Genomic DNA, 25,210 nt, shown 5'->3' with positions numbered 1-25,210 from the left:
GCGAGGCCTCTCGATCTTTATTTAATAAGAATGGTATAAGCTACAATCATGCCAAATTTCATGCTTGTAACACAAAGTGCACAATTCAGTGAAAAAACTGCACTTATCCGCTGGGCTATGTGGGGTAGCCTATTGGTTAAAACGTTTTCTTGTTACGCCGAAGGCCGGGTTCGATTCTCCAAAAGGGTACTTTGTTTGACACCCTACTTTGTGTCCCCCGCTTGATTTTGTTGGAATATTTCAAAGAGCGGACTAAAACCCAACTCACTCACTCACTCAAACAATTAATTATTTATAACACGACTCGACAAGTATAATTTATATTAATCGGTTAATCGGAGGTCGGTATGCACAAAGAGAAGACAGTGTTCCATATGATCAGTGGATCGCGCTGTATATTAATTGGTTAATCGGGGGTCGGTATGCACCAAAAGGAGAATAACTGTTACCCTGTTTTGTGAAGCACCCGTGTTCACATACGGTCGTCACGTTTGTTATACGAACTCACTTGGGCAGGACCCGGCCACACACGATGTACAGTTAACTCTTTAACTAGCACTTCTCATTTGCAGGCTGATATAATTCCGGAAACATCCGAATGGTCTCAAATGGTTCGGAAACAAAGTGGGAAACGTAACGCTCCTAACGCTCGCCGTTTCGGCATAGTTGTAAAAATAGTTCAAAACGCAGCGGAATGAAAAGAAATATACATACAAATGAAAAAATAAACAAATTAAAAGAAACTGATTCATAATCGGATAAAAATCCATGTAAGTTGTCATCATGTCATCATTTATTTTGATACTAGGAATAACGATTGTTGATAAATATCAATATACCGCGCCTGATTTTGATCATGGCATCCAAGCTGACGGAAGCACTCCAAAAATACTTTTTGTGATATTTCAACGCGCGTTTTTGTGCTGGTTTTCTCAAAGCAAGGCATAGGCAGACTGTAAACAGTGTTTCCCTTTTAAGGGTTATTCAAATGTGTCTGGGCCGACAACAATCGCGGTGTATTCGAAATTTGTATCTTCATATAATTTATTCTACCATGGCTACGTGAAATGCTCGAATTTGATTGGTCAAGCCATAAAATCAGACGGTATCAATTTGGATTGAAAATGCGTCTGATTTCACGGCGCTTCACTGCGCACGTATACAACACTGCCGCACTACTTCAGCTTGGCCACCAACATGACTAATATCAACACAATGATGGAAATGCTGATGAAACATGTATTAAAACTCGAAAAATACAATTATACGATTTCTTCTCCACAATTATAAGGGGACCTCACTATCATAATTATTACCTTCTATTATAAAAATATTCAAACTCAATTACAATACACAGCCCCACACATAAACAAACAATATCTCACATATAAATCAGAAAATCTTGTAACAATACATCCCTATCCACAGGGGCGTGTCACGCTTAGAAACAGCGTTAGAAAGACATATAGGTATAAAGACCCTACCCTAGTACTATATAAAAGGAAAGGGATGTAACGACGGAACCACCCCCTTCCTCAATCTAAGTTAGATTTCACCACGTAAACTGTTTTTCAGGATCCGTCGAGGCATACGGCGTTATATGCGGATATGCGTTATGGATTGTTGGGTGGGTTGGTTGAAGGTTGTGGGATGCAGGCTATTTTGGTTTGGGTTTGGGTTGTGGCGGATCGGCTGTAAGGGTTCGGGTATGGGTTGTCGACAGTAGGGTTGAGTTGTTGGGTTGTACAGGTCTGGAGGTGTGGGTTGTAGGTTGTGGGATGCGGGGTGTTGGTTTGGAGAAGGGTGTTGTGTGGCTGTGGGGATTTGAGGGTGGTGGGATGGGGATGAGTGTTGTGGGTTTTTTGGGTTGGGGATGGATGTTGTGAGGTTGTTGGATGCTGGGTTGGGGATGGGATTGTGGATGGGTATTGTGAGGTAATGGGGTTGGGGATACGTGTTTGTGAGGCTGTGGGCTTGTGTGATTTGGGGTTGAGGTGGGTGTTGTGTGGTGAGGTTGAGGCATGCAGGGTATTGGGGTTGTGGGGGGTTGTGAAATATTGGGTTGATGGTTTGGAGTATTAATGATAAATGATCCCTGACTATTGTTTAGTATATTAAGAATCCAGTCTGGACTAAATACTAACCCATATATTCAATGAATATTTGAATATATTCATACTCTATTACTCTCTCGCATAACATTACATCTAGGACATTCAAACCCTGCCAGCAAACATCGAGTGAGACCCGGGGTCACTACATGCACGCATCCAAACAGGGGAAGGTATTTGAGTCTCGGCACACTGACGAGTCTATCCTGTTCTGGATCTTTGACAACGGTTCGAGCGTGTTTACACACCTTGTTATAAATATCGTGACACTGTGTGATGACTTGAATAATACCTGAGCCTGAAGGTCGCGAGGCTTCTCCGCGTTATGAGACTAGGGTATGGGGTACACTCTCTCGAAACGCCCAAGACATGGGTTCGATCCTGACGCTGATACGGCGTAAAACCATACTCATTCACTATGAAATGAGTTAGTGAGTTTAGTTTTACGCCGCTTTTGGCAATATTCCAGCAATATCACGGCGGGGACACCAGAAATAGGCTTCACACATTGTCCCCATGTGGGGAATCGAACCCGGGTCTTCGCGGTTACGAGCGGACGCTTTAACCACGAGGATACCCAACAGCTTTTGTAAGAAGTAAATGACGGAGTAGAAATGTCATAACTTTAAGTTTTCATTGTATTCATCATATATTTTGCAAGAAACTGTGGGAATATGTAAAACATCACAGGTATACCTGTTGGCCAGCCTGGAAATAATCGGACGTGGGATAGATAAACAAGTGGTTGAAAGCCTTTGGTACAAATAAGGGAGCCTGATGACCTGATCCATCTAAGTGACCCCTTGCTACCCGCAACGTAATAATGTGACCTTGCCTAGATCACCAGAAGAATCTTTGCTCAAAATGTCTCATGGCAATACATTTTATTACTAAAGAAATAAGCCACTGACTTGATACATGAATCAGCTGACTGAAAGGCAATACATCAAATACAATTGCCAGAGTTGGAAACAAAGATATATCCTTTTGATCACATATTTCTGAACTCGTCGAGGTACCAGGGTGTATAAAAGTTTGAAAATCAGAGAACCAAACATTCAGTCTAATAAAAACCATGACAGTCAAGAGTAGTGTGTTTACTCAGAGTATCCAGTGTCAGTAAACAGTGTGAACGTCAGCGCTTTGTACAATCCAGAATTTATTTGAAATAGTCCGGCGAAAGCTTCTATTTATGTCTTTATTCATGCTGAAAGTTCTTTACAATGAAACACACTTACCTACCTTTATATATGTGTACAGTGGGGGTGATTAGAGATAGTATTATAGTAGTCTGCTGTTAAACTGGAATGTGATCCCTTGTCACTGAAGAAACCAGTCATTTTTAAAAGGCGAATGCAGAACACATTTACACCACGATAACTGAGAACTCTCTTTCCTCATTCTACAGAGCACATACACCATATCTATTTTTAAACCCTCCCTGCAGAACACAGACGCTAATACACCTGCGTTGACTGTCACTTTCTGCAGACCCGAGACGCTGATTAACGTGTGTTGACTGTTCCTTTCTGCAGAACCCAGACGCTAATTAACCTGTGTTGACTTTCCTTTCTGCAGAAAACAAACACTGCTGTTTTTCTTCCTTCCCCTCTTTCTAGAACACAGACACTTTACTTCGCTACAAAGCACAAACATCATTATCTGTTTTTGTCCTCTCTGCATAACGCAGACACTGCTATCTCCCTTTGTTACTCTAACTACTAAACACATACACTCCTATCTCTCTTTCTTCCCCTCTTTTAAAACAGACACTTTCTCTACAAATCACATATGCTACTATCTCTCTTTCTTCTCTTCTCTGCAGGACACAGATACTGTTTTCCTTCTTTCCAGCCCACTCGACAGAACACAGCCACCGATAGATTTTGTTTTTGCTTCTCTAAAACAGCATATCTACTTCTTTTCATACAAACACCACCTTCTCTCGTTCTTCCCTCTTTGCACAACACACATATCAATAGCTCTTTTCTCCTCACTACATACACACTAATCTCTCTTTCTTTCGCTCTCTGCAGAACACAGACCTGGCGATTTTACTCTTCTTTCTTCCACTCTCTGCAGAACACGGAACTGACAATTTTACTTTTCTTTCTTCCACTCTCTGCAGAACACGGAACTGACGATTTTACTTTTCTTTCATTCTCTCTCTGCAGATCTTATTCAGCACCATCTCCATGGCTTCAGAACACAGACATTCCCCTTCCCTTCTTTTTAATTGTCGTATATTCGCATTACATCACAATACAACATGTATTTCATTTTAAAGTTAATTAACGTGGTTTGCTGTTATCGATATGTTTTTAAGATGCATGTACACGCACTAATAATGAACAATTCTCACCTTCTTGTGCACCAGCACATGTTGAATATAACAGAAGTATACAAAACAGTTTTATCCAACTGCAGTGCATTCTGCTCCGTGTCTATCCCAGGTCACTTATTCCGTCGTACGGTCGACCCAGTCACGTGAGACGAGGTGGTGTGCAAAAGTACATTGACTGTGACCCACAAGCCGAAGATGTTAGAGTTTTTAAACGTCATAACAAAATTTAAGTTAGATCAGGATGAATCAACTTACATCCTCAGTGGAAAACATTAAGTCTCCATTGTTTGTCGAGGAATATCCTGAAATGAGAATGCTGTTGCATGCTCGTGGATGGTAATTTTCCCGGTACTTATTTTTCTTTTGTGAAGAGCGAGTGAGTGAGTGAGTGAGTATGGTTTTACGCCACTTTTTGCAATATTCCAGCAATATAAAGCTGGGAACACCAGAAATGGTATTGTGCCCATGTGGGGAATTAAACCCGGGTCTTCAGCGTGACGAGTGGACGCTTTAACCATAAGGCTGTCCCTTGCTATTTCGTTATTATGGTCACGATGAACCAGTTAACTAGTGTTTTGTTTCGAAAAGTATATTTTGATATCCTTGAACGAAATGTGACATCTAAAGTTAGAACAATCAGATGCCTCTGTTATATTCGGTTGAGTCGTTAAATGTATTGTACCTAAATTTTAACAAAATCTCTAAATATCGATCAGATGGTTGTAGAAGGAAGATACTAAGTTAAGTAAAGTTATATAACACATGCAGTGTCACATGACACTATTTTAACAAGAAAAGAAAACGTCGTGGGTGGTCGCTGTTTAGAGATAGTTGGAATGTGCATAAACCATGGTTTTACTATTTGTTATCAGGCTTTTAGTCACCTTTCGGTGTAGATACTTACACCGTTATCAAGCTTTTAGCTTGATATCCGTGTGAGAATCTCCACCGAAACGTTATCAACCTTTGTATCAATTTTGCTTGGATTATCAAAGTTAACGTTGCACATATTCTTTTACTAACCAAACACTTTTTCTCAGAAACTACAAACAGTAATGCCATGGCGTATGTGAGGTGAGGTGAGATTGGGTTTAACGTCGTGCTTGAGAATATGTCACTCATATGACGACGTGCATGCGTGTGTATGTGCATGTGCGGCTGCGTGTACTAGCCCAGACTGAAGCTGGTTTTATAGTGCTAACCCACTGAGATACCATGCCGCAGTGAAGCATGAATACCCCACTCAGAAACATTATACTGACTCCGAGTCGACCAGTCATTGATATACCCATTAAATGCCGAGCGCCAGGCAGGGACCAACAAGTACCATATTTTAACGTCTTTTTGGTATGACGCGGTCGGGGATCGAACCCGCGACCTTCCGCTCTCCGGGCGGACGCTCTAACCACTACACCACGGAGGCGGTCCCATGGCATATGTAAAAGCTTGATAACGGTGTAAGAATCTACACTGAAACGTCGCTCTATGCTGTAAACAAGAGGTTGAAATCCATAGAGTCGTTTGCTTCATTATTGACTCACCAACTTCAAGCATGCCGATCATCACATACATTGAACTTTCTATTTTTATATGTTTAATTCTGCTTAGTTTCTTAAAGTTATTTTTTGTGCATATTCTTTTTCCTTCTTCTATCTAATTACTTTTTCTGAGAAAGTACAAATAGTAAAGCAATGGTTTATATAAAAGCTTAACAACAGTAAAAAGCTTAATAACAGGGTAAGAATTTACACCGAAACCTCGCTCTATGTAATAAATGCGATAAGTTGTTATACATATAGCCGCATGCTTCAATATTTTGTATGTCCTTTCAAACTTTGTTTATACCATTAGTTTTTTCGGTTTACCACTAAGGGGTAATATGTACGAGATTAACGTTTGATGAAAGAAAAACAAACAAATAGGGCGCTAACCTTAAAGTACCTTCACAATTATACATGCAATATGAGCAATTTTTACACGAAGAACAGGTTTTACATATACAAAGTGGTGCAAACAAAGGCAGTAGTGATAAACTCTGGGATCCTTTGCTGATTTGATTTATATTAACAAAATAATAATCAGTAGATGTTACTTATTGTTATTGTTACATTCACTAAAAACAAAAGAACTAAAGTTGTAAAACATATATTTATTATGGGATAAATATTGGGACAAACACAACAGTGAAAACAAACGTTCCGTCACTATTGCACGGATGTAAAGTGTAAGATCTCACGTAATTGACCACTGTCCTTTATCAGTCAAATTGAATTAATATTCGTATGAGTTATGCCGAATGTCACAAGCTACTGGATGAAGACTGCATGATTCACAGCGTTCAAGGGTCGCGAACGAAGGTTATCGTGTTTCCTTACCATTGCACTAGTGACATGTAGTATGACAGGTGTTTGGATCGACGATTTATTTTACAACAGTATCTGTTAAATGTTCACATATTTTACGAATGAACGAAAAATGATAAAGAGTAAAGCACGAAATGAAGCTCACATTATGAACACAGAGATCGATATTAAAGAGACATTTCTCCTACTATAGAATACAACATATGGTGACTAAGATGACAATAAGAAAGGACGAAGAACACAACCTTGCCGAACCTCCAACTATTGCTGTGTAGCAAGAATCGAACGAATCCTCGGTCATGTGGATGAAACCACAGTTTAATTCAGCTCGACACTTCTCGTCACAGGCATTGACTGTCGTTTCTCCATTAGCCAGGACGGAGCGGTGTCTGATAAACTTATCAAGAACAGATTTGTCTGTTTTGAAGGCCTTTATTATATTATCAACGGAAACAGCCGAGAGATCTGACTGCCCGTAGGCTTCGCTGGCTTTGTACGCAATTTTCCAGTCAGAGACGTTGTTTCTGTTGCTGGCAGTCAGGTCCATGTAATACTGGTGGATGTCAAGTGGGACTCCGGTCTGCTGGTTGTACTTGACAAGTCTGACGGCTGGGTTGTGCGGATCGCCGGTTTTGTCAGTAATTTTGAAACGCCAAGGTGTGAGTGATGGAGCCATAAACATTGGAACACCTGGACTCCCTGAAAAGTACAAAGAAAATCCAACTTGAGCCAGCCATCCTCCACATGATAATAGTGTAAAGTGTTTCGAAATATTTTATTCATGCTTCTTTTGGTTGGTGTTGGAACAAGTTCTGGGATATAGTTTCAATTTCAAGGCTACAGGTAAATGTCGGTTTCCAAATATTACATAATCAAGGATCGCGTTACTCTATTAAACACAGGCGGTATTTCCTTTAATTATTAAAGTGATGAGCTAGTTTAATTAGGCTGAACCCAAACGTACTTGTTTCTGCTATTTGTAACGTTAGGAATTGATCAGTATCAGTATATGTGTTGATAAGTTTAAAAGACGCTTTATGTTTTCGCCTTCATCGCCAGCTTTTTTCTTGGCATGATTCCTCGAGTTAAATATAAAAATGGTTCCATTCCACTGCAGCTTAAAATAAAAGAAATATGTAGCTGGCTGAAATCAGCATGACATGACAATAAACACAAGATATTTTCTGGCGTATTTTAATAAGATGATAAAAGGTTAGTACAATGTAATTGAAATATTACATAAAACATTTGAACGATGTAATAATGGAAGAGTAGCATAATCAAACATAGCTAATGACCGATGGCTACCTACCACCATTTCTTTGCAAGAGTTTGAATCCGTCGTAGTGGTCGTGACCGAAAAACATGCCCACGATGATGTCTGAGTATGTACGGCTGATATCAAGAAAACGGGTGTTGTAGTGGTCGTAAAACCACTGAACCTTCCCTGGAACGTGGATGCCGGGAGGGACGTGGGCAGTCATCAACACCTTCAGCAAGGAAAGCAATAAAGGAAGTGAGAGTCTTTTCACATAAACCGTCCAGTATATCCACTTTCCTCTCTTGATAATGTCAACATTTGCATAATTATCTTATGGAAACAGATCAGTGCATCAAGTTTATATCAAATAGCACAGCACAGTATCTTTCAAGGTGTACAAAATCAGAGAAATGTTTGAGTATTTCCAAAAATTGAAGCAAGAATATGTTGTGAGCATTTATAACATTATTTCGCGTGTGTTTTCAGGAACAGACACTTGATGACATAACTGAAACCTGTTTTGATTAATACTAATTTGCAATATAACTACCTTCTCTCCAGCAACCTTGGCGTTCTTAAGGACCTCCTCAAGCCAGGCGAACTGACCAGCAGGATCAGTCAAGTCTGTGGTCAGTTTGTCCGACGTGTAGTACAGGTTTGTGTTAAGCCCTATAATCCTCAGTCCTTGGATTGTCTTCACGGTGTAGTAGGCGCCTGACACGAGATGAATTTGTAAAAATATGAATTCGTGTCTATATTACTGTTGGGTGAGAGTGAATGTCAAAACGCCAATGGAACACTTCTAACATTGTTTTTCAGTTTCATTTGGATACCAAGATTTAAAGCACTGTGATGACAAACTAATTAAAATAATCAAGATGAACCGCAGTTAGCAGATCAACACTCTTCCCAGACACACAAACAGACGCACGCACGCACGCACGCACACATGCGCCCAATGTTCAGTAATATTTCCAATGGGACATCAACGCCTAACAAAACCCATACTGCTTTATCTAAACCACATTACACTCACTTTTAATACCGCTAAACGAAAACAACATTTCATCACTAGTTTTGTCCAATATAATTGAGTGCTTGTCTACCTTTACGGAAGTTTTGAAGTTGACTTGCATCGCCAATCCAGTCTTCCCACAATTCCGCAGTGGCGTTGTACAGGAAGTGTGATATCACGGGGTACTGGTCGGAAGGATACCAGTCGTGGTTCCCCATCGTGGCGTAGACCTTGACCCCTGGGAACGCCGTCTTCAGGGCGTCAGTGATACTTCTGAGGATGTGCACGACATAAGTCTCATTGGTGTATTGATCCGCGATGTGGGCCACGTTATCACTGTAACAAGCAATGGAAATACAGATATATGGTATAGCTATGTTATAACACATTTATCAAATAACAAATCACTTCGAAAGTGCAAAATGTGTTTATTTATGCTGGGGAACAGGGTCCGAAAGGACAGTCACTCGTGTTGATTTGCACTCAGAAAAGGACGTAATCATTTTAAAGGGACGTAATTCTTCAGCCTTTAATGACCCATCCACTGTTCTAGCTTCGGCACTAAAAACAACCATCCAATGAAATTACTCCTGTGAACGGGAGAAAGGACTAAAGGTGGTGGTGACATCACTTCCAAAATGAATCTAAGGTTGCGCATAGGTCCAGGATATTTACTGTGATTGAATTGAACTACAACTCATTGTATATAATACAACATAATACAATATATTGGCCATATCCATCCTGAGACGTTTAAAATGTTCCATGTGTCACCGAGATTTCCATGTATCATCAGAATACAATTGAAACATACTTCAAAGCGAAGCCAAATGAATATAATTACTTTACCCAGTCCAGAGGATGAAGTCGACGTTTCCTTTGATGCTTGCCATGGCGTTGATGCTGTCGTTGACAAGCCGCCAGGGGGAGTCACACCAGTAGTCGCCATAGATACCACGAACCGGAACTTCGTCATTACAGGACCGCATTTCAGACCAGTACGTTGTGTCGTAATGGTGGTCCGTTATGTGCCAAAAATAACCTTAAATAGAGACAGCACATCAAAGTTACGTTGTATTCGTATGTTATTTTCAAACCAAGCTTAACGTTTACGTGTACAATGCATGTATTTTCTGCAATCCACGTGATGCACCTGCCCATGGGGATATCCGCATATGAATATATCCCAAACGACCTTGGGCGGTGGTTAAAGCCTAGTGGTTAAAGCGTTTGCTCGTCACCCCGAAGACCTGGGTTCGATTCCCCACATGGGTAGAATGTGTGAAGCCCATTTCTGGTGTCCCCCGCCGTGATATTGCTGGAATATCGCTAAAAGCGGCGTAAAACCAAACTCATTCACTCACTCACCCCAAACATGCAATTAGCTATAGAGTACACTGATGTTGGCTGCATGCTTCTCTACCTACGTTAGAATATTTGTGAAATATACATATTTGGTGTATGCTGAAATACAATTATAAAGAATGGAAGTTCAGCTAATTAGTTACGCTGCATGTGTCTTTTGTTGAAGTGGTGGACAATAGTGTGGTTCCTTTGTTACGGATCCATTAAAGGTTTCCTAGGTGAGTATTTTCTGGCGAAACGACATGGGCTTTACTGAATCTGTTATGGGTCTGTTGGCAGGTGAAGGTTTGTCTTATAACTGCTTGCAAAATGCTGTCTAAATTCGTATTACTAAAATGTACAAGATGATATACTTTAATTTAGTGCCTGACCTGTAATGTTTAAAATACCTACCACATGTGTGTCAGTCTGTCTGCATCCAACACGTACATTGAACGTTGTAATAATGAAAACAGTATGGCTATCCTTTCCATACTTGTGTGGCTAACCCTTACACATTCCTGTGGTCAACCCTTGCACATTCCTGAGACTATCCCTTGCATATTCCTGTGGTCAACCCTTGCACATTCCTGTGGTTAACCTTGCACATTCCTGTGGCTAACCATTCTTGCATTCCTGTGGCTAACCCTTGCATATTCCTGTGGTTAACCTTGCACATTCCTGTGGCTAACCATTGCACATTCCTGTGGCTAATCCTTGCACATTCCTGTGGCTAACCCTTGCACATTCCTATGGCTAACCATTGCAGATTCCTATCGCTAACCCTTGCACATACCTGTGGCTAACCCTTGCATATTCATGTGGCTAACCATTGCACATTCCTGTGGCTAACCCTTGCACATTCCTATGGCTAACCCTTGCACATTCCTGTGGCTAACCCTTGCATATTCATGTTGTTAACTTTGCACATTCCTGTGGCTAACCCTTGCATATTCCTGTATTTACCTTTGCACATTCCTGTGGCTAACCCTTGCACATTCCTATGGCTAACCCTTGCACATTCCTGTGGCTAACCCTTGCATATTCCTGTGGTTAACCTTGCACATTCCTGTGGCTAACCCTTGCATATTCCTGTATTTACCTTTGCACATTCCTGTGACTAACCCTTGCACATTCCTATGGCTAACCCTTGCACATTCCTGTGGCTAACCCTTGCATATTCCTGTGGTTAACCTTGCACATTCCTGTGGCTAACCCTTGCATATTCCTGTGGCTAACCCTTGCATATTCCTGTATTTACCTTTGCACATTCCTGTGGCTAACCCTTGCATATTCCTGTGGTTAACCTTGCACATTCCTGTGGCTAATCATTGCCCATTTCTGTGGCTCAGTCTTGCACTTTCCTGTGGCTGACCCTTACATATTCCTATGGCTAACCCTTGCACATTTCTGTGGCTAACCCTTGTACATTTCTGTGGTTAACCCTTGCATATTCCTGTGGCTAACCCTTGCTCATTTCTATGGCTAACCCTTGCACATTCTTGTGGCTAACCCTTGCACATTTCTGTGGCTAACCCTTGCACATTTCTGTGGCTAACACTTACAAATTCTGTGGCTAACCCTTGCACATTTCTGTGGCTAACCCTTGTACATTTCTGTGACTAACCCTTGCACATTACTGTGATCTGATAACGCTGGCCAGCAGGTGTTACAGATCATAACACACACAAGGACTTTTGACACCAATGGCGAGGATCTCAGTCCCGATTGGCAGAAAGGCAATTACAATGTCACACCTGCTGATGTATTTTATCAATGCCATATATACATTGGCCATTTCCACCGTCATGTAGCTGGAATATTGCCGAGTGCGGCGTTAAACAACAAACAAAACAACCAACTGGCCATTTCTTTCTGTCATGTAAATTGCTTGTCAACACAGCAGTACTATTAACAACGCACTGAGGAGGCATATGAACTGGCAAACGTTAGAGCACATTCAACACAACTTTACCCCTTTTAACCGACGCAATTAAATGTACAAATGTATTTTTTATTTCTTCTGGCGGCCATTGTGCCAATTAAGGCATCATAATGACAGCCCAACGCGTCCGTCAACTGGTATCGTCCTGTGGTACGCCAATAACTAGAAACCTCTACCGTAAACATTTCCTCCGCGATGTAATCTATTGTCATTAGGCACATACTGCTTTCCCAGCACCACGGAGCTGAGGCAAAGATGCTTAGGCCATGATAAAGTTAATATACAGTGAGAACAATGCCGTTCCAAACCTTAGCTATGATCACCAGTCAAACGTTCGTAGCACTATGCCATTCGTAAGCCTATGATAAGGTATAGGATTTCAGATAATAGATAATTTACTCATAGTTTCTACAAAATCACATTTTAATAGCAGTGAATACGTATTTCATTTTTTTCATGGAAATAGAAAAAGCACTGTCCTTGTTACTGCGTCGAATTTCAGTTTAAAATATGTCCCCTTTTAGTCACAGTTTTATGCTCATGTTGTTGATCACTGGATTGTCTGGTCCAGACTCGATTATTTGCACACCACAGCCATACAGCTAGAATAGTTCTGAGTGCGGCTTTAAACCAAACCACACGATGGTTTCCCCCCGAAATAGATGTGTCACGGGTCACACACCCATCATCAACGCGTGGTCGACGGGTTAAACACGAGACACCAACGAGGTACATCCGGGAAGCATCACGCGTTTCCCATCCGTGTAGGGGAATGAAGTTCGGCAGTAGTGCATGCCAACCTGCCCCACATCCAATTGCTATTGTGTTGAAAGGCCAGGCAAAGTGTAGTAAATTATTCGCCTGCTATATATATAGCAAATCTGGGGCGGTGGGGTAGCCGAGAGGTGTGATTCCCGGGGTCGATTCACTACATGGGTACAATGTGTGAAAACCATTTCTGGTGTCCTCGCCGTGATATTGCTGGAACACTGCTAAAAGCGGCGTACAACCAAACTCACACACTATATCAAATCTCGGAGAGGGTATTTTCAAGAGCTTGTCATTAATGGTTTTAAACACTAGAAAAAAATGGCAAGGGTATTCAAATATTTTCATAAACACTTAGACACATCATTGAAATCTTTCAGGTCATGCTTGAAGCATTAAATGTTATCTTCCCGTTTTAATGAATGATCCTATGGGAAAACGAACAGGTCCTTTCAAGGCGGACCCGTGAAGATCAGGGTTAGAACTGATCTTCAGCAACCCATGCTTGTCGTAAGAGGCGACTAACAGGATCGGTTGATCAGGCTCGCTGACTTGGTCAACACACATGTCATCGATTCCCAGTTGCGTAGATTGATGTTCATGCTGTTGATCACTGGATTGTCTGGTCCAGACTCGATTGTTTACAGACCGTCGCCATATAGCTGCAGCTGGAATATTGCTGAGTGCGGCGTAAAACCAAACTCGCTGTCTCACTCACACACTCTCAAGGCGGAGGTCTGTTGTAAGCGGTCTTAAATGACAATTGATGCTCACAACGTTCGACTGGTAGTGCTGCATCGTAACAGAACACAACGTCAAACAACATGTTCATATTTAATATTAATTGAGCCTGGAGTGAGAACTCTATCCTTTCAGTGTTGAGACCACAGTGTATAAACTAGAATGAAACAAGATTTTCTTGCTTTTGAAAGCTGGGCTCCGACGAACTATTAATAGTCATGTCGTAAGATATTTGTTCAGATGGCAAGACATTTAATGTCAAATCGACCTTCTAGGCTCATGTGATGTAAATCTTTGAACTGTCACCTGATATTGTTGTGGATTTATTGAGATGTCGAAATCAACCATGGTATGTGTGTTTCGCAATATCGTACGATAAGACGCGCGACCCAAACTAAACAGCGCGGTTTAGTTACTAAGGTATTATTCGGGTTATGGTTAACATACTCAAACTGTAAAATGAAAAGGTGGCGACACGAAACTTGGAAGCTTCCTCAGAAGTTTCAAATGAGATAAAACATCATTCTTCATGATTTCTGATCTACATTTAGCGTGTAACGACCTTAAACTACTTCTGATAGGACAGAGTGCGGTGGGGTAGCCTAGTGGTTAAAGCGTTGGCTTGTCACGCTGAAGTCCGGGTTCGATTCCCCATATGGGTACAATGTGTGAAGCCTTGTTTTTGGTGTCCTGATATTGCTGGAGTATCACTCTAATAGGACAGGGCTGGAAACGACATTGAGTTAATGCAGTTTTACTTTTGGCGTGGCGTGATATTAAGTCAGTGAAAGTAAATACTCTATCTACAAGAAAAATGACACATAACGAGTTAATTCAGACATATTAACATCTAACGCTCCTTTAACGCGGTTGATACGATCCCACTCGCTATTGTCCAAACTGATTTGAAAATGAGCGCTAGGGTTCTAAGAATCTGTGCCATTCTAACGGTAATATTACGTAAGCAAGCATTGTCACTAAAGTGACATAATCCCCCGCCGCAAATTATCAAATCAAACTTAAAAAGTAATGAAAGTTGAAGATGAAGTTAAATGTCAACAAAAACATGACCAGTCAACCTCTCTTGATATCTTCTCTTTAGTTGTTCAAACACACAAATATTTTGAAGACTGACTTTGACCTTGACGTGAATGTCATAGCGTATGAAATATGCAAAAATGGTACTAAAGACATTGCCTATTGAAAAAACATTCAGGGGAAGTCTTGAAAGTCTATGAAGAAAATCCAGTGAATTCAGGTTAACATGCTGAAATCTTCAAGTGTTTGCAGGGGTGCGCACCCCCTTTTGTCCTGAAAATGTGTACAATGAACATTGAAACTCGGGTTGAAGTGTGCGCCCCCCTTTTCACAATAGTGTGCACCCCTCCTTTCTCAAAAAGCTGAATCCGCCCCTGCTACCCCACCTCCCCACTTCGGTTTGAAGTATGAAAAGACAGGCAAGAGGCCAAGACTTCCCTAAAACGTTGACATTAAGTGCAAAATGAAAATAGATTTTTTAACACGTTGTTTCATTGTAGCGCCCAGAATAAAAACAAGCATGAGGCTGGGTAAAGATTTGGAGAAGGCGATAAGGAACACGATGGCTTTACTCTAACAAGCCCAAACATAACTACAAATCCGTGACAGTTCATCTTGACCTAAATCAGATGTGACAGTGTGGTCGACGAGGAGAAATATGGGGTGAGACGACGTGTTGTAGCTCACGTCCATATACAGCATATATACAAGATATATCTAATATAGAACCTGTCAGACAGCGTCTCCCAGCTAATGCATTGGAGTGACAGTATTGGTATTTACGTACGGCTGATAACAGCGAGTCTGTACTTAATCTTAATGTTGTCGGATAATGTGTTATTGACACTATCAAGTACCTTTTATCTCATATTGTGGTCGGATGTACCTTCAAACTGTTATATACTCGGCGTCATTAATGAAGAGTCAAGCTATTGGTAACACTATTTCTTAAAAGTTGTAAAATCTTCGTTTTTGTTTGAAATATATACAGAGATTTCAAGCCAATGGGTCCGTGGAATATGCACGTCGACCAGGTCGCCTCAGAGTCGCAACAGTCTGAGATAATGGGCACATGATTAACACTGCATTACGATTCCTTAAAGAACAAATTAACTTTGTTTTTTTTGGTACTCTGTTAACCATTACATACGAAAGATTTGTGGTTAGTCTTATGCGGATCTTCAGACAGAACACTTCAATGTTAACAATGTAAGGATATCCAGGAGCACCGTTCGTATATTGTATCTATAATGTGATTGCTAAAAAAAATATTTTCTTTCTTCTATCACTTTATGCAGTTTCATGGTACGAGTAAATCGAAAAAGTGTATATATTAAATGTGACGTGTTGAGAGTATTCACAGTATTTAATAGTCATTTTCCTTACTGTGATATACTCTGATACTGTGCGGTAGCCTAGTGGGTAAAGCGTTCGCTCGTCACGCCGAAGACCCGGGTTTGATTCCTCACATGAGTACAATGTTGGAAGCCCATTCCTGGTGTCCCCCGCCGTGATATTGCTAGAATAGTGCTAAGGCGGCGTTAAACCCATGCTCACTGTGAAGGTCCGAGTAATATACTCAAACGATATGCGGTCGTCATAACACGTGACTCAAATATCAAGTGAGTGAGTGAGTGAGCTTAGTTTTACGCCGCACTCAGCAATATTCCAGCTATATGGAGGCGGTCTTTAAATAATCAAACCTGGACCAGACTATCCAGTGATCAACAGAATGAGCATCGATCTACGCAATTTGGATACGATGACATGTGTCCACCAAGTCAGCGAACCTGGTCACCCAATCCCGTTAGTCGCCTCTTACGACAAGCATGGGTTGCTGAAGACCAATTCTAACCCGGATCTTCACGGGCTCAGAAACAATGGCTAAAATAGCCTTTATGTAGATAAAACCTGTATGAAGCAGACGGACAGTGAGAATAAAAATATTAACAATAAGTATTTTATTTAGCATCAAGTCAGCTTGCCCAAATATTTTGATTAGCATCCATTCAACTTGGCCAAGTATTGTAATTAGCATCCAGTTAGCTTGCCCAAGTATTTCAATTAGTATTCAGTCAGCTTGTTCAAATATTTTAATTAACATCCACTCAGCTTCCCCAAGTATTTTAATTAGCATCCAGTCAGCTTGTTCAAGTATTTTAATTAGCATCTATTCGACTTGCCCAAGTATTTTAATTAGCATCCAGTCAGCTTGCCCAAGTATTTCAATTAGTATTCAGTCAGCTTGTTCAAATGTTTTAATTAACATCAACTCAGCTTCCCCAAGTATTTTAATTAGCATCCACTCAGCTTCCCCAAGTATTTCAATTAGCATCCAGTCAGCTTGTTCAAGTATTTTAAAGCAACCATTCGACTTGCCCAAGTATTTTAATTAGCATCCAGTCAGCTTGCCCAAGTATTTCATTTAGTATTCAGTCAGCTTGTTCAAATGTTTTAATTAACATCCACTCAGCTTCCCTAAGTATTTTAATTAGCATCCAGTCAGCTTGTTCAAGTATTTTAATTAGCATCCAGTCAGCTTGTTCAAGTATTTTAATTAGCATCCAGTCAGCTTGTTCAAGTATTTTAATCAGCATCCAGTCAGCTCGTTCAACCTTGTAATTCTTACTGTATATCTAGTTTCAATACATTTACGCTATATGTTATGCTCACTGGTGTATATTTAGCATCATTTAGATTCTATGTGCATCTTGCTGTTCATGTCGTATTGTTGTTGACGTTAAACTGCTGCTTATCAAGGATTTATACATCTAATGACTTCGTGGTGGTCAGTCTAGCTTGATACCGGTGTCAGAATCTACATGGAAACAAAGCCAAATGCAATTAACCAGATGTTTTTATCCATAATGTTTCCTTATCTACAAGATATGGCACAAGTATTTGTCGACATTGAATCTGTCTATCTGGAGCAAATACCCAAATCACCAAAATCTATTGTCCAAAACTATATAAACATTTACATGAACACTAAGGACTCTCTAACTCTCGGCCAGCATGACAGATAAGACTTCGCATAACTCATGGGCAAACACGGATGTGGGTCGCAAACAATGTGTGGTGGACATATCACTACGTCTCTGACATACATTTTGTACTAGGCGGTGGGGTAGCCTAGTGGTTAAAGCGTTCGTCCACATGTCCAAAGCGCGGCATAAAAGCGGCAACACAGTCCGCTCACTCACTTTTAAGCAGACATTCCAAGACATGGGGTCCACTTTCGAGCATAAACCAAATGATTCTATCTTTTTCAGAAGAATCCCCACTGGGACTTCATCAAAGCATTTACTACAGATGTGGTATACAGACGCACTATTTTCGGAGGTATCTCCACAGGGATGTCTATCTTGAATCATCAAAACATTTACTACAGATGTGGTATACGAGTACAGACGCACTATTTTCGGGGGAATCTCCACAAGTACGTCTGCCTTGAATCATCAAAGCATTTACTACTAATTACGTTGAAATATACCACCCGTAAACGTTATTTCGGCTGTGAAGGACATATGTCGCACCGCACTGAAATATTAGGTCTGGTTTAAAAACGTCGTTAATTGCTCAGCGTTTAATCCCCACCTGACCAAATAGGTACCACAGCTTTCTCTGCTCTTTTACTCGTTCTTACGGACATTCTGTGTCGTTTCTTCCGACAAAGCGAATGGGCGAGAATAGGTGAGGGGTTTTGACATGATCAAAAAGAAGCGGAAAACAATGGGTAGCCGAAGATGACCTCAAACATTAATCAAACTCCTTGAATTGAGCGTGGGGTATCAGTTACAACAGTCTACAACTAAGCTGGGGATATTTTTGATTACATGTTGATTGAAACATATTTTATTCAATTAAGAAACGGATTGGGCACAAGTAATCCAACTTAAATAAGCCCTCTCCACATAGTTACAAGTGTATATTACAAAAAAGTTCAACAAGAGGCAGACAAAGGGTATAGATATGTACAGACAGAGTTATTTAAATCGTTTAGAGTTATGGATGTAGATATGTACACTTTTAAAAACATTCTGATTTTCACAAAGCGAGAGACCTGCATTGCCATTTAAGATGAGATTAATATCAATACATGCTCTATTATTCACTATATTTTCTAAAGAGGTTAACATTTGTTCTCTTTGAATTATATATAATGGACATTCAAGAAAATAATGAAAAGCATTTTCACAATTATGGTCACACTGACAAAGTGCATCATTTCTAACATTAATTCTGAATAGATCATAATTAAGTGTACTTGTCATATATCTTAATCTTGTATGCAAAACATTTAGTTTCCTTTTCCCATATGAGAAATATACGGGTGCACATTTTTGTTTAACATGAACTGCAGTTTTAAAAGACACAACAGATTTACAGTTTCTGATAGCTAAGGGGATGTTATTCCACAGTTTAATTGTCCAAAGGTCAGTGCGGAAAATGTTTGCAGAACGAGGCTTGAATACCGTATTATCACTTGTTTGGAGATTTGGAGTGTGTTTACACAAACTATCAAGGGTCTAGATGGATATCTTGAGTACAAGTTCATAATTCATAGCACAATAAGATGAATTTCAAACGTGTCTATCATTTCATATTTTGAGTTAATACCGGCACCCCGTTGCTAGGATACGTACCAACGGTGAGACAGGGCATGCTCACCTTTTTCGCGAACACCAGGTGTCATCTCCAAATTTCGGCGGTCAGTTCATACAAGTTTCACAGCTATTTTCCCGTCACACCAAATGAATCAGTGCACTGACGTGACCTTAAACGTCAGTTATGACGTCTTAAGTGTATGGAAGACTGAATAATGCATATCTTGTGTTGGTACAGGTAGGCTAGTCTGTCGTACAGACCCTGAAGCAAATATGTCCAAGAAAGCCCACGCAAGTCTAGAAAATGTGGCAAGTCTAGATTTCCTCAGCTTCAGGTCTGAAAATGAAGAAAGTCTCAGGGCTCCTTTTCATTATATTATTATTATTTTTTTAATATGAACTTTTCTCAGTAAAATATGTTCATTTCAGAGACTAGTTGTTAGTCTACAGGTAGGCGAGAACCGATGTCAGAGTCTTCATTAAGTTGCAAGGGGTTGTCACACTATCAACCATTGGATTATTTGCGTTAGGACAGAGCAGAATTACTACACTTTTCCCTTGATACAGTGTAAATGTTGCTGATGCGACTTAAGTTAGTTCACTCAGTGATTACGAATGTTTGATATAATGAAAATATTCGACAGTGTTACTGCATAGCACAGCGTCTCTTATATTGCTTCAAACATACTTATTTCCAAAAGTGAAACCGGATTGGTAAACAAACAGTATGTTGCTTATCTGAATACCGCTCCGGAATACAAATAAGTTATAAATATAATAACCATGAGAAGAAGAGCATGCTATTAACAAACCAAAAAAACAGCTTTTCTGGAAATGTAGCAATCAATAACTGTAAGTATAGCTGCTTATAACATTAGAACAATTAGTGTCGGAAAGTAATAGTTAGTGCAATTTCGTTTATACTACTTACAACATAAATTTGACAATACAATGGATAGATTCTTAGATTCTAAGTCTCTTATATTGTAAAAACTGCTTTCATTTATGTCAATCAATGCAAAGTATGTAAACTGTTCAGGAGACAGTACAAGTGAATTTAATTATTACCCCCATTTCAGAAAATTCGTATTCAAAGATAACAGATACAGGTCTGTCACTGATGCAACAATTCGCGCAAATGTAACCGTCTTTTGTGATGGGTCCATCTAAGTCACTTTGTTTTCTGCAGATGTAGCAAAGATACATCCATGCAGGTATATGCGACTTAAAGCTTGAATGTAGGTCAGGGATTCTTAGTGCACCTTATGGATACATGTGACATAAACTACGGTTTTCTAGTAAGTTTAGCGTAACGTCGCTCTGAACGGTTCTTCATTAAACCACATAACGTTGGGGAAAGGTTTGAAGCAAGGTCTTCGGCGCTTAAAACCTGGTTAGAACCCTAGAACATAGGCATGGCGCTTGCAAATTTACAAACTTAACCAGGTCGAACCTGGGTGGGAATCTGCGCCCGAGGATTTGTATGGCACGCACCTCAAACACCTGTCATTTCCGCCCCTTCGTGTTATGTGCTATCATGTAATGGTATTTATGTACGAGTATCTGTATGAATTGTGTGACGAGTACTCAGAGACAGTAGTGACGGTAGCACCTTCGAAAGTGGTTCACCAACACGGTGATTGTATACAAAGGGGAGCAATGCAAAGAGCAGCATATCGTATTCAGGTTCAAGGCCGATACACAATGTGTATGAACATGCCAGCTCGTAACAACATGAGAATAAATCTCGAACCCCTTACACGCTTCGTCATAAAAGTGACTGCATTACTAAACAACGCAATGTTCTCATAGGTTTTGATTTGACATGGTTATTTTATCTATGCATCAACATTTACACATTACATTGTGGGGATCACGATGGTGGATGGGGAGGACACTTAATTTTTACGAGAGATTCAATGTTCATTTAATACACTTTCGGGACAAAAGGGGGATTGCGCAACCCAGCACCCCCTCTGGATCCGCCTAGGTTATCTCCCATTTGACAGACACCCATTTGACAGACACCCAATTGACAGACACTGAACTAGAAGGTTAATTAGGGTAACGCCTACGGGTATAATGGAACAGTCCACTGTTTAGTGAGTAGAGCAGGGTGAGCCTGAAACAGGTTCGTTACTGAGAAGTTTGATTGTAGGTAAATAGAACTTTGTTGTGTTTAAATGATAAATGTTTTCTCTTCTCAAAATTGTTTTTACTATCAATTACTATCGAATATAAAAACAGGTTTGTCACTGAGAGGTTTGATTGTGTTTATTGATAGAAAAGCCCCCTCCCAATAATAGCATATGTACAACAGAAGTTAACTGAGAAAACGTTTTTGGGAGAGATATAGATATGTACATATTTGAAAACATTCTGATTTTCATTAAATGAGACACCTGCATTGCCATGTAAGATACGATTAATACAAATCAGGTTTCTAATTTTAACAATATTTTCTAAAGATTGTAACAGTTTATGTCTTTGAGTAGTATACAATGGCCATTCAAGGACGTAATGAAAAACATTCTCACATCCATGGCCACATTGACATGATGCGTCATATTTTAAATATTTATTCTAAATAAATCGTAATTAAGTGCACTCGTCATATATCTTAATACTGTGTGCAAAACATATAACTTCTTTATTCCATATGAATAATATTTAGGTTCACATTTGTCTTTAATTGATTTATATGATACATCAGTGTCGCAATTTCTAATAGATAAGCTAATGTTTTCAATATAATGATGTCGACTCCTGTTAGACTAGAAGGTTAAACCGAAATGTTTCTGAAAAACTGTTTTCATATTGCAGAAATAAAAGTTCAAATTACTGTCTTTTCGTCCATCTTTCAAAATAAATAATATAGCCTCAGTTTTAATACAAGACAAATCTTATGGATAACAACTTCTTGATTTATGTTATCCATAAGATTTGTCTTGAAGAATTTAGCTTCAGTTTGTTCCTGTGTTTTTATTTGGACTATTCCATAATAATGTGTAGGTAACAGGTAGTAGATAATCTGTTCTCTGAACCGTAAATGTTGTTGTTTTAAGGTGTCTGCGAACTGGCTGTCTGCGTAATGGGAGGACACCTCCGCCTATGCATAGGATTTTCCAATTTCAAAATTCTTCTTGTTTGCTTTGGTATTTAATGCGGCACTCAACAACATTCCACCTGTACATATTCTGGAACAGATAAATATCACAAAGCACCGTCCATGCTGCTGCGGTTTGATGGCACGCTATTCACCTAGCCACCGAGTCTGACCGTCAAATTAATTCAACCGCCTTAACAACCAGCTTAGTATAACGGACTCATGGAGCTCCCTCTCGGACTTTAAATAATTGGTATACAACTTTCAAGTCATGTTTCACGAATGATCTCATCGTATATAATTGCGAAATATTTCTTTTCTCACCTTCCTGTGCACATGCACATGTTGAATACAGCAGAAGAACAGTGAGTACGTTTATCCTGCTCAACATGTCGCACTGCTCGAACAGTTGTGTTGTTGTGTCTTCGGCTTGTCGTCTGCTCGGTCACGTGAAAGTAGGCCGCGTGCCGTGTGCAAAGTACACGCCGCTCGCGGAATTAGTTAATGACAAAAACAAAAGTCTAACCTCTTACACGAGAGAAAGACGAAACCCACTTCTGTGAAACAGGGATAGTCTGTGTAAATCAATCTCACATCATTCCTAAGTATTCATGACTGGATTGTTCCGTTTTGACTACGTCGCAAACACACTTTGTAAACGTTATAACTCAGATATACATACAAATAAATTGTGTGCCCAGTATGTTCGTCTATAATGCTTAATAATATTTTAACCATGTAAAATTAAATTGATTAAATAATTAATGATAAATGATTCCAAATTATGACTTGCTTCTAACAGATTGCCGGAACGACTCGCATCTGCTCTTGTGAACAGGCTCTTTTTCTGAATTAAGGATTAGTCCGCTTTGAATTATGAGCTCCTAGTCCTCTGTACGGTACAATGTATTATATTACAAGACCCCCTTTGTGTAATGCATTACAAACATAGCATATTATTGTATGAACTATTATATGCTGCATAGATATTGATAGATTCAGTGCTCAGAATGACCTGAGAACATTCAAAATCCTGACTTTGAAACAGTCATATACTAGTATACAATATCCCATCCAAATTTCAAATATCACACGGGGGCGGTAGGGTAGCCTAATGGTTAAAGCGTCCGCTCGTCACTCAGAAGACCCGGGTTCGATTCCCTACATGGGTACAATGTTTGAAGCCCGTTTCTGGTGTCCCCCGCAGTGATATTGCTGGGATATTGCTAAAAGCGGCGTAATACCATACCCACTCACTCAAATATCACACAAATGGATAATGAATGAACGAACAAAATGATACACTGTCGCATATGACTATGTATCAGGGACAACATAACTGGGCACCATAACTAACACCAATCTGAGAGTCGAACATGGACTAACGATGGAACCGTATTACTACCTTTCTGTGCATTGTGTACAATCAGTTGTGTACTTCTCAGAAATAAACATGTTTATCTTGTTATATGCGCAAAACATAGAAAATCTACGGTATATAACAAAATATCAAACATGCTTTTAAAAAATACACCCCATTATGTCATAACGTATTTCAGTGATAGAGCTCTGGTAGTATGAACATTTAATGATATATACAAAGGGCCGACAGACTTTACAACAGACGGGCAATTAGAATGTCTTCTCTCACATAAAAATACCCTAATGGCTACGACAAAGGTCGCCTGTTTTCAAGTGCATTTTTTTCGCAAAAAGCTGCACTCAGCAATATTCTTTATGCATCTAGACGATGCAGCATATAAACAGTCGACGCTGAACCAGATAAACACGTGACTGTATGGCGAAAGGATCCATTTATTAACAAAGTCAACCAAACTGCAGAGACTGGCCATATCATCTTTTGACTTGATTTGAACCAGAAGGATTGGGCCCCATTCTCCGTCGGGATATCGTCAGTGGAAGTAGAGATCAGTGTTGCTAAGGATAGATTGACAGTCAGTATCTATACTGACCAATACTTTTGAACACAGACTTGGAACATTGGTACGGCATGATTGTGGGTTTTTACTCAAATAGCATTTCTAGTCTGCGTGTTCGAAATGCGTGACATGTCTGTATTAACTAGGCCTCCTTTCACAAAGCACTAAGGTGATCGTAAGTCACTAAGGTAACCTTAGTGCGATGTTAAAGAATGGGAGTTAAGGTTAACCTTAGTAAAGGTTGCTTCGTGAAAGGAGCCTCTTATCGAAAGTAGGCATCACATTCATGACGTCTATGGCAGTGAATATTGCACAGACGTGTCACAGCGACATCGACACTGCATTTGTCAACGTGGGCGACGTGACACCCACCTGGGAAGTGCGATCACAGGCGAAGGTGTCACATGACGTAGTTTCTGATTGTATGTTCTTTAACGCCGCATTCGGTCGTTTAACGGTCTGTAAATATTCGAATATGGACCAGACAGTCCAGTGATCAACAACATGAGCATCGATCTTCGTTGTTGGAATACAATGGCATGTGTTAACCGAGTCAGCGAGCCTGACCATCCGATCCCGTTAGTTGCCTCTTACAACAACCGTGGTGCCGAAGAACAATTCTAACCC

General features: G+C 40.1%; 2 protein-coding genes and 1 long non-coding RNA gene across 4 annotated transcripts in view; 1 reads left to right on the top strand and 2 right to left on the bottom strand.

Moving 5' to 3' along the window:
- LOC124280633 (acid sphingomyelinase-like phosphodiesterase 3b) overlaps positions 1 to 4,574 on the bottom strand; it is a 28,239-nt gene extending 23,665 nt beyond the window's left edge. The window contains exon 1 of the mRNA XM_046716614.1: positions 4,474 to 4,574. Coding sequence (XP_046572570.1) covers positions 4,474 to 4,543 — 70 coding nt within the window. The 5' untranslated portion in view covers positions 4,544 to 4,574. The remainder of the gene's footprint in view (positions 1 to 4,473) is intronic.
- LOC124280638 lies at positions 64 to 14,951 on the top strand. 2 transcript variants are annotated; one of them, XR_006899727.1, is made up of 2 exons: positions 64 to 76; positions 14,858 to 14,951. It is a non-coding gene; the product is annotated as an uncharacterized LOC124280638 (long non-coding RNA). The 2 variants fall into 2 exon arrangements; XR_006899726.1 differs by lacking the exon at positions 64 to 76 and adding an exon at positions 5,018 to 5,042.
- On the bottom strand, positions 6,590 to 23,074 carry LOC124280635 (acid sphingomyelinase-like phosphodiesterase 3b). Its single transcript, XM_046716617.1, has 6 exons — positions 22,968 to 23,074; positions 9,944 to 10,136; positions 9,186 to 9,430; positions 8,630 to 8,793; positions 8,131 to 8,308; positions 6,590 to 7,517 (listed from the first exon to the last, which is right to left on the bottom strand). The coding sequence occupies exons 1-6, from the start codon at positions 23,032 to 23,034 to the stop codon at positions 7,006 to 7,008; spliced, it is 1,359 nt and encodes a 452-aa protein (XP_046572573.1). The 5' UTR covers positions 23,035 to 23,074; the 3' UTR covers positions 6,590 to 7,005.
- Between the last annotated feature and the right edge of the window lie 2,136 nt (positions 23,075 to 25,210).

This window comes from Haliotis rubra, unplaced genomic scaffold (assembly GCF_003918875.1).
Source record: "Haliotis rubra isolate DU_JTF1 unplaced genomic scaffold, ASM391887v1 Scf270, whole genome shotgun sequence".
Lineage (NCBI taxonomy): Eukaryota > Metazoa > Mollusca > Gastropoda > Lepetellida > Haliotidae > Haliotis > Haliotis rubra.
The sequence above is the reverse complement of the archived record's forward strand: the minus strand, read 5'-3'. Positions and strand labels throughout refer to the sequence as shown.

What these genes read in the sequence shown, in the direction of transcription:
- LOC124280635 (XM_046716617.1), bottom strand. Translation starts at nt 23,034, where the DNA reads ATGTTGAGCAGGATAAACGTACTCACTGTTCTTCTGCTGTATTCAACA. An exon ending in ACTTCAAAACTTCCGTAAAG is followed by an intron (nt 8,794 to 9,185) that starts GTAGACAAGCAC and finishes ATCTCGTGTCAG; the next exon opens with GCGCCTACTACACCGTGAAG. An exon ending in ACTCTTGCAAAGAAATGGTG is followed by an intron (nt 7,518 to 8,130) that starts GTAGGTAGCCAT and finishes TGTACTTTTCAG; the next exon opens with GGAGTCCAGGTGTTCCAATG.